The sequence below is a fragment of the Zingiber officinale genome, chromosome 2A (genome assembly GCF_018446385.1).
Source record: "Zingiber officinale cultivar Zhangliang chromosome 2A, Zo_v1.1, whole genome shotgun sequence".
NCBI lineage: Eukaryota > Viridiplantae > Streptophyta > Magnoliopsida > Zingiberales > Zingiberaceae > Zingiber > Zingiber officinale.
The window spans coordinates 89,644,087-89,658,832 of record NC_055988.1 but is presented as its reverse complement, the minus strand read 5'-3'; the positions used below and the strand labels follow the sequence as shown (position 1 = coordinate 89,658,832).

Genomic DNA, 14,746 nt, shown 5'->3' with positions numbered 1-14,746 from the left:
TCCTTGGCCTTAGAGGGACTAGATCGGTATTCCAAGCCCGATCTATCATTGTTGGGTCTTTGGCTACCCAACATCATACTTAATTCCTTAGATCCAACATTGAATATCTTAAGGAATTGTTCTAGCTTATCAAGCTTTCCTCTCAAGGCTTGATTCTCTTTCTCTAGGTTCCTAACTCTAGAGTTAATTTGTCCAAATTGGACATTCCTAGACCTACCCTTTCTAGGCATATGCCTCATCTTCTTGGGATTAATGCTTTGGGTCTCCTTAGGTCTACCATTTCTAGATTTTCATGAATGGGTCTCCTAGGGTTTTGATCTACAATTACCCTACTCCTATCATGATATCTAAATCCAAAATTTTGCATGGGCATACTATGATTATCATTATTTTTTCCTAGCATGCATGGAGGAATTTAAATCTGACTTTAAATTTAAATCAGGGTTTACCTTACCTTTTACCTTTGGAGCTCCCCCTTGACATAAGCCTCCATTCTTCCTCCACTTCTTCTCCTCCTTCTTCAAATGTGCCAACTTTTTGATCTCTTTCTTCTTTGGGCATTTGGTGTGGTAATGACTCCGCTCACCACACGTGAAGCACACTATGTGTTTTTTCTCCTTCTTCTTCCTACAACTCAAATTAGATTCAAAATAAATTGAATTGAGTTTAGGAGATACCTTCTTCTTACCCATAGGACATCTACTTTTGTAGTGCCCCTTTTCATTGCACCCGAAGCACACAATGTGATCTTTTGACTTTGCTTCGGTGGAGGTGCTCACTATGTTGACTTCCAAGATTTCTTCTTCTTCTTCACTTGTCTTGGATTCTTCTTCAACCCTTGAGGATGTTGATGATGCTTCATCTTCCTCATCCACATTTGTGAATGATCTTTCTTCATCCTTCTCTTCCTCGGATGTTGAGCATGGCTCAACTTCCGTTTGCTCCTCCTTAGCTTGAGCAATTAAATCTATCTCCTTGGGTTCTTCTTCTTCTTGTGTAGGTTTAGGTTCTTCCCATAGAACCATCTTCATTTTGCTCCACAAATCGTGGGCGTTCTTATATTCACCTACACCACTCATCACATTAGACGACAATATATCTATTAAGATTGATATTACCTTTGAGTTTACCTCCGATCGTGAGGTTTGCTCTTCCGTCCAATGTCGTGGTCGGAGTCTTTTTCCCTTCTTGTCTCTTGGGACTTCGAATGGTTCATTTACCACCATCATGGTGTCCCAATCCGTATCGAAGAAGATCTTCATCTTCATCATCCAATAGGTGATGCCCCCAAGGTTTCCTCCTTCAAACTTTGGAGGTTCAATCAAGCCGATCATCTTCTTGTATTTGCTCTTCTCGGCGATTAGTCCGGTGAAGTGTGACATTCGCTCTAATATCACTTGTAGGGGAGTTCGGTCGGCCGACTTGAAGGGGGGTTGGATAGACGACACCCCCAAATCGATTGATCTTCCTACACTTGTTAGTATGCGCAACGAAATATACAAAACAAACAAGCTAAAGGAAATTAAATTAAAGATAAGAAAGAATGCAAACTAAGCTACACGATCATTTACGTGGTTTGAAGATAAAGCTCCTACTCACGGTGTGTCCTTGAGGTGGACGATCCCTATACGTCGGTGGATTAGCCCCCGGTAAACTCCGGCTATCTCAAGTCGCTCCTTGTGGGTGGAGAAACCTCACCACAACACCAACCAAGACTCTTGAGACTAGTAGACTACTAATTAGGGTTTACCACCACTAATTTTGTCAACTATAACCAAGCTCCCAAGCTTTGGTTATATAGGTTGTGAGTTGAAAATCCCGCATATCAGTCGACTGCCAAAACATGCAGTCGACTGCCCTCTGTGGAAATTCGACCGTTATATCCCAACGGCTCGATACCAGTCGATTGCTAAAACTAGCAGTCGACTGCTCCACACTGGTTGAGCGAATAGAAGCATTCTGTTAGCTCCCAGTCGATTGCCCAATCGACTGAACCAGTCGATTGATGAAACATGCAGTCGACTGGTACCGAGTACATTCTCTCATAGCACTCGTACCCTCATCCTTACGACTCATTTGACGCTTCGTTCGCATCCTTGACCTTTTGCCTTCAAGCCTACTTCCTCTTTGGCTCTCGTCCCTCGGATGTATGCATGCCCGCGGCTCGTCCCTAATGTCATCCTTCGCGTATGCCTCGAAGTCGCTTCCCTCGACCATTGTCCTCGCTGCCTTGTTCACGATCCCTCGGATGCTTCATCCTTCACCGGACTCGAAGCCATCAACCTGAGTCACATGTGTATCCTGCAAACCTGCACAACTCAAATTCACATATCAAATACAAGGATGAACTTAACTTAAACCCTTTGCCCAAACACCAAAACATATGGTTGCACGGACCATTGGGATTGCTCCAACACTTTCTGGTTGTCCCGTGATCTTGCTTCCGACAGCGACAGTCTCTTCGTCGACCGACGTCTTCAATTACAATTTCTTTAGGAGATCACTATGAGTGATTATCGCTTTCGTTTTATTTTATTTAATGCTCTCAAAGAACCAACATGTACTCCAGGCTATAATGATACATTTAAACAACAACATGGAAAAAATTACAATATCAATTGCCACCAAATGAAATCAATTGTTTGAATGAATAATATAACTAAAAGTAAGGGATACAACAGTCATTTTTTAATAACGATTATGAATTTCAAATTTACAAGTTCACTTTAATGTTCATTTTAATTTTGTTTTTACAAAATGAGAAAACAATTCTCTTTGGGTTAGAGCATCCGCATTACCCATCATCTTATTAAAAAATATCGAATCCATATTTTACATACATATTATATTAACATTTTAATTCTTTCATATTCATTTTAATATTAATATACATTATTTATGGATCTCTAATTATTCTTATTTTATATTAAATAAATATAATTTTAATTTTATTTACACATTTAAATGATTATTATTTAAAATAAATAATATTATTATTTTAAAATATATTTATCATGTAAAATAATATTTTTTTTATTTTATGAGTATCATTTATTTAAAGCACGCGGCGAGTTTCTTTTTTAGCACGTTGTACCAGAATGAGATTTTTTTATATATATAAAAAAAATTTGAACGCATTGAACTCGTTAAGGAAACTGATGGCCTGTGTCATATTAATTTGAAACACCAATTGAGTGTTCTAAACAAATTCCAGCTTAGTGTCCCAATGGCAAATAACTAGCGATTTAGTGTGAATAAAAACTAAAAAAACACGAACATTTATTTTATATTTTTTACTCAATCAACCGAAAAAGGAGAACCATTTTATACACAGAAAATGTGTTTTTTTATTTATTTATACAAATAATAATTTGCATGCTTATATAATTTCATCCACAAATAGTCACATTAGTCCAAATGCATCCACAAATCAAAGAATTGATCCAATTTAATCTTCATAAATTTCGAAATAGTCGATCCTTTGTTGCGTCTGACTGAAAGATCTACAAATCAAAGGACTTTCATTGGATATTTCACAAAATAATATCACTTAAATCTCCTCGAAACAAGACGATGCGATCCTTCCCATCATTGAAACCATTAATGGAGGAGCACGAGTTTACGAAGTCCATTGATGAAGACAACACAAGCAGCAGCATCTGAGCAGAGCAGCCAAAGTCCCAACGCCGGTGAAGCACCCACAGTACACGCCCTCCTCCTCCTGCCGCATCGTCGCCGTGAAAACAGGGGAAGGCAGCAGGTACTGCTGATAGGAAGACACCGGCAGTGGCGTTGGCGGTGGCAGCAGCAGCGGCGGAGCTGAAGGCTCCGCCAGAAGCCGCTGTGGCGGCGGCGGCGGACGAGCAGCAGAGCAAGAGCAGCGACGTCGAGATGAGTTATCGGACTTGGTTCGCTTCTTGAGAAAGGACCAGAGCTTGATTTTCTTCAGAGATCGCAGCATCAGGCCTAGTGAAGTGAAATCACCGAAGGTTGAAGATGCAGTAGATCGTATTAATTATCGGACGGCAGCAAGCAGAGCAGAGAGGAACGTTGCAGGTGACCGTTGCCCCCTTTATGGCTCATTCATTCACATGGATCCAGTCATGTTTTGTGGATTCTGACCTGTGAATGACTGGAAAGTGGGACTCAATTGGAATCTGCTCATTAATAATGATGTGCTTCACTAGGAAGAGAATTCATCCAACCTACTCAATCACTTCACTTCATGGCATCCTCAGAGCCACCTAGATCTTTCTTCTATAAGATTCAGTATGATTGATGAACAACGATTTACAGACAGATGTTTCATAAAGCTAAAGGAAAGTATATATGTCGACTGGAAGCATCTCTCTTCTTGCTACAATCCGGAAATGTTCTTGAATCTTTACAGGTACTCGAATTCTTCCTCCTTGAGATGAGAGACGACCTTCACAGGGCGAGGCTGCTCTGGGACAGCGATTTGGAACTCGACCTTGAAAGGGAGATTGGCGGAGATCCTTCTCCCTTTCCAGACCCCAACATACTGCTTGATTACTCCTTCCAAGCCGTTCAGATCGAGGTCGGGCGCCTTCTGCACGTGGTAAACCCTGAGGGGCGCCGTGACGCGAACCCTTTTCCCGATCTTAGCGGCCGCCCGCTGCTCTTCCTCTTCTATCTCCGACGAGGAGGAGAGGTCGGTGGAGAGGGCGACCCGGCACGGGAATCGCCGCGCGGTCCTAGTGTTGAAAACGGGCACGGGGCGGGCGGGGGGAGATAGAGAGGCAATGGGGGCGTAGGAGGGAGGGAGGGTTGTCGCCGGTGTCGCCATTGCTGGGGCTCCGATCTCGAATTTGGGCTTCGTTTCCGTGTGGGGATTTTCGTCGAACAGGCTGCGGGCGGATGGATCGGGCGAGGGATGAGCTCCACAATTATTGGGCGACGAATTTAGAAAAGGTTCAATCTAATCTGGTAGGAGACCTAACTAGCCATACACCTGTAAAATTATAATAAATTTTATATTGGCACAAATATCATAAAATTATTCGCGATTCTTACATATTTATTTTATATAATTAATTATACGCATGCGAAAAATCCTTAGATCTGCTCTCCGCCAGACCAAGCTCCAGTGTCGGTGGACAAGATTGCTTTAGAACGCCGTCAAATAACAACACACGCAACCACAGATCACTTCACTCCAACCGTCGCCGCTGCTCCGTCCACTTCACCACCAACCGCCGCTTCGTTCTCCTTCCTCCTTCTCATTTTTATCACCTCTCAAAGCAGAGGATATTGGATATCAATCAATTAAGCATGGCGTCCAAGCTCGTCGTTGCTCTCGTCTTTCTCTTCGACCTCATCGCCTTCGCCCTCGCCGTCGCCGCCGAGCAACGCCGAAGCACCGTACTCTCCGCCGCACTCCTCCTTCCGGCACATATCGCAACATTTGTCTCGATTTTGACGAACTGTTCGCGGTTGATTGGTTGCAGGCGCGGGTGGTGTCGGACTCGGAGGACAACTACAACTACTGCGTCTACGACTCCGACATCGCCACCGGCTACGGCGTTGGCGCCCTCCTCTTCCTCCTCCTCAGCCACGCCATTCTAATGATCCTCACCAACTGTCTCTGCTTTGGCCGTCGCTCCCTCGCCCCCGGCGGCCCCCGCGCCTGCACCCTGCTCCTCTTCCTCCTCTCCACGTATATATTTCGATTCCCAATCATCAAATCGCAGGAAATAATCTCCGATTTGATGATCAATTCACTGTGATAAACGCAGGGTGACGTTCATAATAGCAGAGGCGTGCTTATTGGCCGGATCGGTGCGTAACGCGCACCACACGCGCTACCGAAACATGTTCTTCGACGGTGACCTTTCCTGCGACACCGTGCGGAAGGGCGTCTTCGCCGCCGGCGCCGCCTTCGTCTTCTTCACAGCCCTCCTCACTGAACTCTACTACATCTTCTACTCCAAGGCCGTCGCCTCCGACGAGCTACCCTACGGCTCCGGCGCCGGCGCCGTCGGCATGAGCTCCTTCCACTAGAAGTCTTAAATTTTGTGTTTTTTCTTCTTCTGTGGAATTAATCAACGATATTAATCCTCTCTGTATTCGAATCGAACTATATTATTGAACCTTCTGTTTCTGTTTCTTCTTCAATTCTCACTTCTAAAAAGGGCAAGAAAGAACAAATTGAGCAATGGAAATCTACCATCTTGTTTTTTCTAGTAAAATAAAACTGTAAATAGTTGGATTTTTTCTAATTTATTTATTTTGATCACGTTTGGAACAACACAAACACACACAAAGTCACGAGACGAGGAGTCACACTGTCAGATCGCAAGCTGCGAGCCAACGTCCATCACCATCATTCACACACGCAACACAAACTGCTCTAATGGACAGAGATAATTTATAAAGCTCAAGGAAAAGGCATGCAGCTACGGACAACCGGCCACGTCGTCATCCCAACCACTCCAGTAGTCGGCGCCGGAATGATCCATGCCGCCACTAGTGCTCGTCGCTATCGCCGACACCTGCCCCGCTTGCCATCCCCCGTAGTAGCAGTTGCTGCCTCCGCACGAGTTCATCACGAGATCAAACTCTGTAGTAATCTGCGGTGCCAAGTTGGCGGTGTAATCCGATGCAGCCAGTTGCAGCGTGGCGGGAGGCGGCGATTGAAGGAGAGCCTGCCGGGGGATGTCGGGAAAGAGAAACGGAATCGGCGCGCTGCTGGATGACGCGGCGGCAGCCGGCGGGGTTGGAGTAGGCTTGGGCACTCGCTTGTTGTTGTTCTTGCCGACGCGGGAGCCGCCGACGGGCACGTTGCGGAGCGTTCCGCCGTGCGTCCAGTGGCGGCGGCAGGCCTTGCAGAAGTGGCGCGGCTGCGTGCGGCTGTAGTTGTTGTAGTAGCAGAACTTGGTGTTCGTGGAGTCGCAGCGAGGACACTTCAACGGCGGCCAGTGCGGCGGCGGCGGCGGCCTCTGCTGCTGCTGGTGGCTGTAGTTCCTCGCTTGGCTCGTGGGTTTCGGGATCTCCAGCAAATCCTTAACGAAGCAACAAATCGATTCAAGCGCAAATCAAGAACATAAACTTAAATTAGCACACAGAATTACGGGACCTGGGAACAGAGGAGGGCGTCGACGTCGGGGGAGGCGAGCTTAGAGCTGAGGCCCATGCTGTTATACAATTAGCGATTGGGAAAGAGGATGCAGACGAGGCAGAATACGAGGAGTCTGTCGAGCCACACGCCGACGATCTGCTCCGTCAGAGGCGGTCTGCCTTCGCGGGCGGAGGCGGCAGTGGCGACAACTTCGCGTTGGCTCGCAGCAGCAGAACAATAAGCGGGCATGTCGGAGGCGAACGTAGAGCTCCGCACCGCCACCCAAGACGCTGCTACTTCTCCCAATCTTCCGAGCTCAATCGCACCGACTGATCTTGCTAGATCAAGAGAATTGATGGAGCGGAAGAAAGGAGTGCGCTTTGCTTTGAAGTGGAAGAATGAATCAGAATGGCCGCCCTTTATAGTAACTTAGTTAGTTCAGTTACTTCGGCTGCAAGGCTTTTTTTATCTTTCACTAATGGAGGCAATGAACGGCCTGATGCGACGTCGCGGATGTGGAAACACGTGGACGCCTTTGGGTGGCCAGATTTTTAATTTTGTATTTTGTAGCCGCCAGTTGATCATTCGAATTCCCGTAAGCAAATGTGATTAAACCAAACAATTACAACTAGTCCAATTAAATACACAAGCACTTAATGGCATTCTGGCTAATTGCTAAGGTTCTCTCTTCTGAGAATAAGAACAGCAAACGTGCAACAAAAATTGGGGTCCTGCCGACAGCATCTGATGCCTGGACTCTGTTTGATAAATACATTCATTGTTGGCTGGCTCTTATCGACATTTCTTACCCTTATTTCGTTTGGAAGTAACTGTGGACCATCCATCCTCGTCGGGAACTTGTTCCGGTTTTGGTGATTCCGCGACCATTTCACTCACTTTGGGTTCATCGACAATCATTTCTGATACCTCATCGTCTGAGCTCTCATCTTCGCTATCATGGTTACCTATCTGCAACATGAAAATCTATCTCCTCAAGATAAACACAATTAAACTAACATGTCGTTTATAAGTTGTGAGTGATCACATGTAGAAACAGTTTGAAGCAATGACAAGAAAAAATATAAACTAAACCAAAATTAAATAGAATGTAGAGTACAATCACAATCAGAGAAATTAGTCGACCTAATATGTAAATAGAAGTCAAGGAATCTCATCATTATGAACGATCTAGCTACATATGACAAGTGTAGCATGAAAACTAAATTTCATCAAAAGACAAGTTAGTTCACCTTACATCAATAAGAAATAATATTAATCCCAACCACTAGGGACAGCTACATGAATCCTATATCCCATTTAGTGATCTTTATACAATGTGATATCAGTTGTAATATTCAGACGCTTCAGATTATGTTTACTAGAGTTTCTCTTATCTCCCTATGCATGGTACCATGAGCTCTACCTGATCCAACTTGTCTTGTTAACATAATATCTATTGATCATCATGCAACATGCCAACACCGTCTTTTAAAATTGGAAAATGCCAACACCGTCTTTTACCACCTATTGCCTGCTTCTGGTCAGTTGACTATACAAATTGGAAAATAATGGAAACAAACTTTTTTACACAGTGGAAAGAATCTGAAAACGTATTAAACAATTGATAAAACTCTTTTAAAATTGCCAGATTTCTAATGCGTCCATTGGAAAATCTGAAAACAACTGCGTCCACGTGTTTCCAGATTTCTAATTGATAAAACGGATGCCACCCAAACTCTTTTTTTACACAGGCTTTTTTACACGTGGACCTATTCAGATTATGATTTGGACGCATTTTGGCCTCAATTTTACCACCTATTGCCTGCTTCTGGTCAGTTGACTATACAAATTGGAAAATAATGGAAACAAACTTTTTTACACAGTGGAAAGAATCTGAAAACGTATTAAACAATTGATAACTTGTTCACAACTACAACTTTTCTTACTGGAATACTAGTAATCCCAACATTGAGGGGTTGGCTGATTCTTTCATTTAATACGCGATCAATGAGGATTCAAGTGAGTATCTTATTATAATATCCTTTAATATTCTCATAACAAAAATATACTTACAGTACGATTGTTGCTACAAAAGCATTGTTAACAGGGAAAAGCAACACCAAACATGAAAACAAAGCAACTTCTATGAATAAAACTCTAAAAAAGAATCACTTAGAATCTTTATGGTTACTATATTTGGTAATTAAATTAAATTTTATCTCCCTTTTTTTTTTTTTATATAAAACCAAGTTGCATGACAACATAGCTATTTCATGCAATCACATATATGTCATCTGTTTGTTGATTTTTCCAAGTTCCAACACTCTCCAACATATGCATGATTAGAAGTAGAGCAGCATCTAACATATGCAGGGTCAACAAAATCACAAGCAATAAATGGTTCATAATAATTTCATAACATAAACCAGTAGAAGATTAGCATGCAAGCACAGACAAAGAGGTAAATTCAAAAAACAAAAAATCTCAAACAAAAAAAAGAAAAAAAAGTTAACTATCATTAAATATACTGTACTAATGCAGCAACTGAGCCTGTTATTGCTAACATTTAAAATCATTTTAATAAATCAATCAATTAATAATTAATTTGCAATCTTTGGTGTCACAAGGCCTAGTTTAACCTACAATTTGGTATAGTGATACTCAAACCTTAAGAAAAATAGCGACATTAATGAGCAAGGATGCATCATAGACTATGTATTGAAACTACCTTCTTTTCAAATAGCAATGAATGACTAGCCCATCTTTTCAAACAAATATGGCCTGGAAGAACACAACAATTAAGCAACTTAAAAAGGGGTTGTAATCCAAAAATGATAACCTGTTTGCTCTGAGCAACTGAGCTAATTACAGGTCCCGACTTCCTCAGCTTTTCAATTGATTCAAAATTTCCCTTGAGAAAGTCTTCATGCATGATCATCAATTCTTCAGCAACCTGTATACACGAATTTTGTTTATTGGACACTAAATGAACTTCAATGTGAAGTACCAGCTATTATGACTTCCTAGACAAATAAGTCTACTATGACATATCAAGCTCAGATTTGTTAGGTTGACATATTTAAAATTGAAGACTAGCCACCCCATTATAAAATCCAAGATTCATATGAATTTTGATTTTTTTAAGACAGTTCGAATTTGGATAATTACTACTGAAGCATATGTGCCTAAGATCTTTTTTGAAACTTGTTCCTTCTAATACAAAATTATAGGGATATTGGATACCTCTTCGATGCTACCATCATCAATCTCTGTATTGAATAAATTCAACATATTCTCTTCAAGCATATTTTCCAAATCATCAATATAAAGTGGACCTAAAAAGAAGAAAAGACAATTTATCATGTAAGACTTAGAGAAGTAATTTCACCAATCTATTACCATGCCAAAAAAAAAAAATACTAAGCCTCCTCTTTGGCTCAGAGAAGTGAGTGAAAGAATTAAGAAAAGAAGAAGTTGCAATAGTCAAAGAAAGAGAGAGTTATTGAAAATTTATTCAGGGAGGGGAATTGAAAGAGTGAAACAAAGAGAACCGTAATTCTGAAAGTCTAACGAAAAGAAAGAATTTGAAATAACAAAGCACAGATTTGTAACTAAAAGGTATTACTAAAGATATTACATTTTGCAAACTGGGAATTGAGATGATAGCTGATTTACAGATAAAAATAACCTTTAGACTGGGAGAACCAGGTGAGGATAGTGGAGGTGAGCTCTTCAGACTTGTGTCGTGACTCTCGCCCACCACATGCGTTTTCCACCGCCATCTGGAGCGCTGTCCAGCGAGAGAACACCAGTGATATTCCTTCACCAAAAAGAGACAATGATTGTGGAGAGAAAACCACATGAGTTTCCTCTTCGGACCACCATCCACTCCCAACAGAGTCCATTAAAGAGACAAATTAGACCACTCTTTTCTCTGACTACAAAATTAATACAAATTTAGTTTTTTTTTATATCAAAATGGATGAATATATGCTTCCAATAGGTGTCCTATCAGCACATCATGTAATCATATCAAAGGATGGCATGGCTTTTGAAACATTTGACACTAATACAACAAAACATTAAAGATCAAATCAAAACATGAATAAGACATATTTACTAGACAGGTTCAATGGAATGACACAAGTATATTGACCTAAACAATAAGTGGATCAAACTTTGAACAACTATATATACTAACTATCTGTGAAAGTTAAAAGAGAATAAAGCATTGAGTTCCAGAATAGTCCATAAAAACATACTACAATGGCATCGAAATCATAATTCTAAGCACACTAAATTGGCCAAAAGATGGTCGTGCCAATGTAAAATCTCAAAACACATAAATGTATGAACTCAGCTTCCAATAATATTTCCAAGCAATTGTAATCGTTCACAATGCAAAATAGATAAAGTTATAAACTTTTATTATAAAAAGTTAAAGATGTACACAGCGAAAAATTTAGAGGCGGAAGGAGAAGATCGACGAAGGAAGGTGAGCGCCGAGACAATGAAGAAAATGGGTAGGTGGAGAGGCGAAGGGATGTGGAGCGGAATCGACGAGTTGAGGAGGAGATCGGCGGAGATCGTCGGCGAGAGGTCGAGGAGGAGATCGGCGGAAATCGTTGGCGAGAGGTCGAGGAGTCGATACCTGCAAGCTTGCAGCGGCGTGCGTCGTTCTCTAGGGTTGGAAGAGAGGTTTGGGTTAAACTTAAACGACTCCAATCACCAACTTTAACCCTTTCTTTGTAGGAAATTTTTATTTTACACTTTAATGGAGTTATTTACGAGATCAATTAAATAAATAATTTTTGAAAAAGAAATTAAGAGCTCGATTAAATAAGCTCAAACTTAAAAAAAAAAATCAAACTCAACTTTAGTTAAATAATTATTTAATTATCTTATTAAATAATTTTGTAAGACACTTCTAAAAATTTCTTTAAATTTTGGGGTTAAATAAAAATTGATGCAACCGCACACCGCAAGTACACTCGCCTGTTCTTCTCTTACCAAAGCGGCGAATCCATCCATGGCCGATCGCTACTTCCCCAACGAGATGCCCGACTTCGTCGAAGAAGAACACGAGCAAGCTTCCATTTCGCAGTCCACTCTCCACGGCCTCCTCCGCCTTCCCTACCCCAAGTTAGCCGACAAATTCCTCGAAGCCGCGCTCGATCTCAAAGAGAAGGTAGGGTTCTTCCTTTCTTCGCTTTCTATCTGCTATTCCGGTCAATTAGATCTACTTCATAGTCGTTTTTCGATAGTGATCTGATGGAATTTGAGTTTTTCATGCTCGCGACAGGTCGTGAAGCGGACGTGGTTGCGTGCCGGGCGGCAAGTGAGGGATTTCACGCTCTACACCGGCGCCCTAGGAACGGCGCTGCTGCTCTTCAAGGCGTACCGGGTTACTAACAGCAAGAGCGACCTTGGTCTCTGCGGCGAGATCATTAGGGCTTGTGACGCTGCTTCCGCTGGATCAAGGTGAAACTCCAATCTTGTTACTTGCATCGCCAATTCAATGATGAGTGTTGAGGATGGATTTGGATTGAAGCAGGCATGTGACCTTCATATGTGGGCGGGCGGGAGTGTGCGCGCTCGGTGCTGTGGTTGCGAAGCATGTTGGAGACGATGTGCTGCTCCGCCATTATTTGAACTCGTTTAGGGAGGTAATGGAGCACTAGTTTTAATTTTCTGAAGATGTGCATTTAGACTGTTGTTTGAGAATAACTTCCTTGTAGAATAAGTCAAATTGCATCGACAAATCCACAACAGATTAGAACTTTGATAACCATGTATGTTTGGCCACCAATAGTAGGTTGTGAATATAGGATGTTGAGTTGATTCTACCTATGTTCAATCGGTTTGAAGAATGAACAATCCCAAGAATTAGCGTTTCTTTTACCTGATTAATCTCTATTTAATTCATCTATGAAAGATCCATGCTTACTCTGAATTCTCTTTTCTAATGGAATCAAAATGATCTATGAATTGATCCAAGATCCTTTCAGTTGGTCGAAATCGCTTACTTGAACAAAAATATATCTTGCAGAATCATATTGAATATTTGATAATACATTTTATCATCCATTTCTTTCTTTTGTCTTTCTCTGTACTTATCCAATGATGCATCATCATGTGCAAGCACACTAGAAAATGCCTCTTCTATTGTTTCTTTTTACCAAAGAGTGACGAGTTTAGTACTTCAATGAGTCTGTTGTTGCATGAATGACACTGTATTGCAATATTTTTCTAAATCAGTTACACAATTCTCTTTGAAAGCAGATAAAGTTGCGTGATGTTCCTAATGAACTTCTGTATGGAAAAGTTGGCTATTTGTGGGCATGCTCTTTCCTGAACAAGCACATTGGTGAGAATACAATACCGTCAACAGACATGGTGAGCTTCTGCTATTGTGGTTTAAGTAATTGATCATCATGACTAAGAAAGGCCAAGTTACAGATGACAGTGTTTTGTACTTTGACACAGAGTGCTATAGCTAACGAAATCATCTCCGATGGGAAAAGATTATCCAACAAAAGCAGTTGCCCTCTGATGTACGAGTGGCATGGGAAGAAATACTGGGGTGCAGCCCATGGGCTTGCGGGAATCATGCATGTCCTGATGGACATGGATCTGAATCCAGAAGATAGGAAATGCATCAAAACCACGTTGAACTACATGATACAACACCGTTTCCAAAGTGGGAATTATCCCTCCAGCCAAGGATCTGAGTCTGATCGGTTGGTGCATTGGTGTCATGGTGCTCCAGGTGTCGCTGTTACCCTGACCAAAGCAGCTCAGGTGACTAATGTCTATGAACCCTTTCCTAAATGAATCATTGTCTTACTCAATTGCTACACTGCTTAGTTTCTCGGTAACTTATTTGTCTAGGTTTTCCAAGACGAGCAGTTTTTGCAAGCTGAAGAAGAGGCGGCTGCCATCGTGTGGCGGAGAGGCCTGCTGAAGAGAGTTGGCATTTGCCATGGCATTAGTGGCAATGCTTATGTCTTCCTCTCATTGTATCGGCATACCAGGAGGGTCGAATATTTGTACCAGGCTAAAGCATTTGCTTGCTTTCTGCTGGACAAAGCTAACCAGTTGATTGAAGATGGGACAATGCACACTGGTGATCGGCCATATTCATTGTTCGAAGGGCAAGCAGGCATGGCATATCTCTTTTTTGACATGATCGAACCTTCTGAATCCAGGTTCCCAGCTTATGAGCTTTAAACTTTGGCATAGTAAACTAGAGGCTAAGGTGTACATATTGTATGACTGTTTAAAGCTGATTGCTCTTGTGAGAACCGGTTTAGTCAACAAGTTTAAGTGTTGTGTACAGTTGAGAATTAGACGTTCAGAAATAGGAATCGAACTGCTTTCACAAAAAACTGACAGGAACATTACGTTAAATCTGAAAACATGATAACAACAGCAATATAAGGCAAGTCAAAATTTATCCACATGTTGAACAAAAGAAGCAGCAAAGGGAAATCGACCAAGTTGTTCCACAAATCCACGTTTCAAATAATTTTGATACAGTTTCAAAACAGATATACTCAAGCTCAACTAGGTAAACATATTGCAGGAGAGATTCTTGAAAGCGAAGCAGGTACCGAGCCAAGACAACACTTGCTTGAAAATAGGTCAGTAGTTTGTGAGCGGTGAACC

The 14,746-nt window shown here is 41.8% G+C and overlaps 6 protein-coding genes across 12 annotated transcripts in view; 2 read left to right on the top strand and 4 right to left on the bottom strand.

The window, feature by feature from the left end:
• Window positions 1-4,275: 4,275 nt before the first annotated feature.
• LOC122041482 (ferredoxin-thioredoxin reductase, variable chain-like) lies at window positions 4,276-4,807 on the bottom strand. The gene has a single exon (XM_042601180.1). It carries the CDS (start codon window positions 4,805-4,807, stop codon window positions 4,385-4,387), a length of 423 nt encoding a protein of 140 aa, XP_042457114.1. The 3' UTR covers window positions 4,276-4,384.
• Window positions 4,808-4,824: 17 nt separating this feature from the next.
• On the top strand, window positions 4,825-6,126 carry LOC122041480. Its single transcript, XM_042601179.1, has 4 exons — window positions 4,825-4,947; window positions 5,081-5,382; window positions 5,469-5,677; window positions 5,757-6,126. Exons 2-4 carry the CDS (start codon window positions 5,293-5,295, stop codon window positions 6,019-6,021), a joined length of 564 nt encoding a protein of 187 aa, XP_042457113.1. The 5' UTR covers window positions 4,825-4,947; window positions 5,081-5,292; the 3' UTR covers window positions 6,022-6,126.
• Window positions 6,127-6,221: 95 nt separating this feature from the next.
• On the bottom strand, window positions 6,222-7,490 carry LOC122041478 (dof zinc finger protein DOF4.7-like). The gene is made up of 2 exons (XM_042601173.1): window positions 7,097-7,490; window positions 6,222-7,022 (listed from the first exon to the last, which is right to left on the bottom strand). The coding sequence occupies exons 1-2, from the start codon at window positions 7,151-7,153 to the stop codon at window positions 6,417-6,419; spliced, it is 663 nt and encodes a 220-aa protein (XP_042457107.1). The 5' UTR covers window positions 7,154-7,490; the 3' UTR covers window positions 6,222-6,416.
• Window positions 7,491-7,655: 165 nt separating this feature from the next.
• LOC122041479 (pre-rRNA-processing protein TSR2 homolog) lies at window positions 7,656-11,804 on the bottom strand. 5 transcript variants are annotated; one of them, XM_042601177.1, is made up of 5 exons: window positions 11,730-11,804; window positions 10,767-11,012; window positions 10,322-10,413; window positions 9,918-10,031; window positions 7,656-8,047 (listed from the first exon to the last, which is right to left on the bottom strand). In XM_042601177.1, the coding sequence occupies exons 2-5, from the start codon at window positions 10,981-10,983 to the stop codon at window positions 7,871-7,873; spliced, it is 600 nt and encodes a 199-aa protein (XP_042457111.1). In that variant the 5' UTR covers window positions 10,984-11,012; window positions 11,730-11,804; the 3' UTR covers window positions 7,656-7,870. The 5 variants fall into 5 exon arrangements, with proteins under 5 accessions (XP_042457111.1, XP_042457110.1, XP_042457109.1 ...); XM_042601176.1 differs by having other exon boundaries at window positions 10,767-11,016; window positions 11,730-11,798; XM_042601175.1 differs by having other exon boundaries at window positions 10,767-11,016; window positions 11,529-11,790.
• A 232-nt stretch (window positions 11,805-12,036) lies between these two features.
• LOC122041476 (lanC-like protein GCL2) lies at window positions 12,037-14,416 on the top strand. Of its 2 annotated transcripts, none has more exons than XM_042601169.1 (6): window positions 12,037-12,266; window positions 12,381-12,559; window positions 12,630-12,744; window positions 13,361-13,474; window positions 13,565-13,879; window positions 13,970-14,416. In XM_042601169.1, exons 1-6 carry the CDS (start codon window positions 12,045-12,047, stop codon window positions 14,306-14,308), a joined length of 1,284 nt encoding a protein of 427 aa, XP_042457103.1. In that variant the 5' UTR covers window positions 12,037-12,044; the 3' UTR covers window positions 14,309-14,416. The 2 variants fall into 2 exon arrangements, with proteins under 2 accessions (XP_042457103.1, XP_042457104.1); XM_042601170.1 differs by having other exon boundaries at window positions 12,038-12,266; window positions 12,633-12,744.
• A 99-nt stretch (window positions 14,417-14,515) lies between these two features.
• Window positions 14,516-14,746, bottom strand: part of LOC122041477 (microtubule-associated protein RP/EB family member 1C-like) — a 33,810-nt gene continuing 33,579 nt past the window's right edge. For both annotated transcript variants that reach the window (XM_042601171.1, XM_042601172.1), the window contains exon 8: window positions 14,516-14,746. This exon is cut by the window's right edge and continues 255 nt beyond it. In XM_042601171.1, the coding sequence (XP_042457105.1) occupies window positions 14,723-14,746 (24 nt within the window). In that variant the 3' untranslated portion in view covers window positions 14,516-14,722.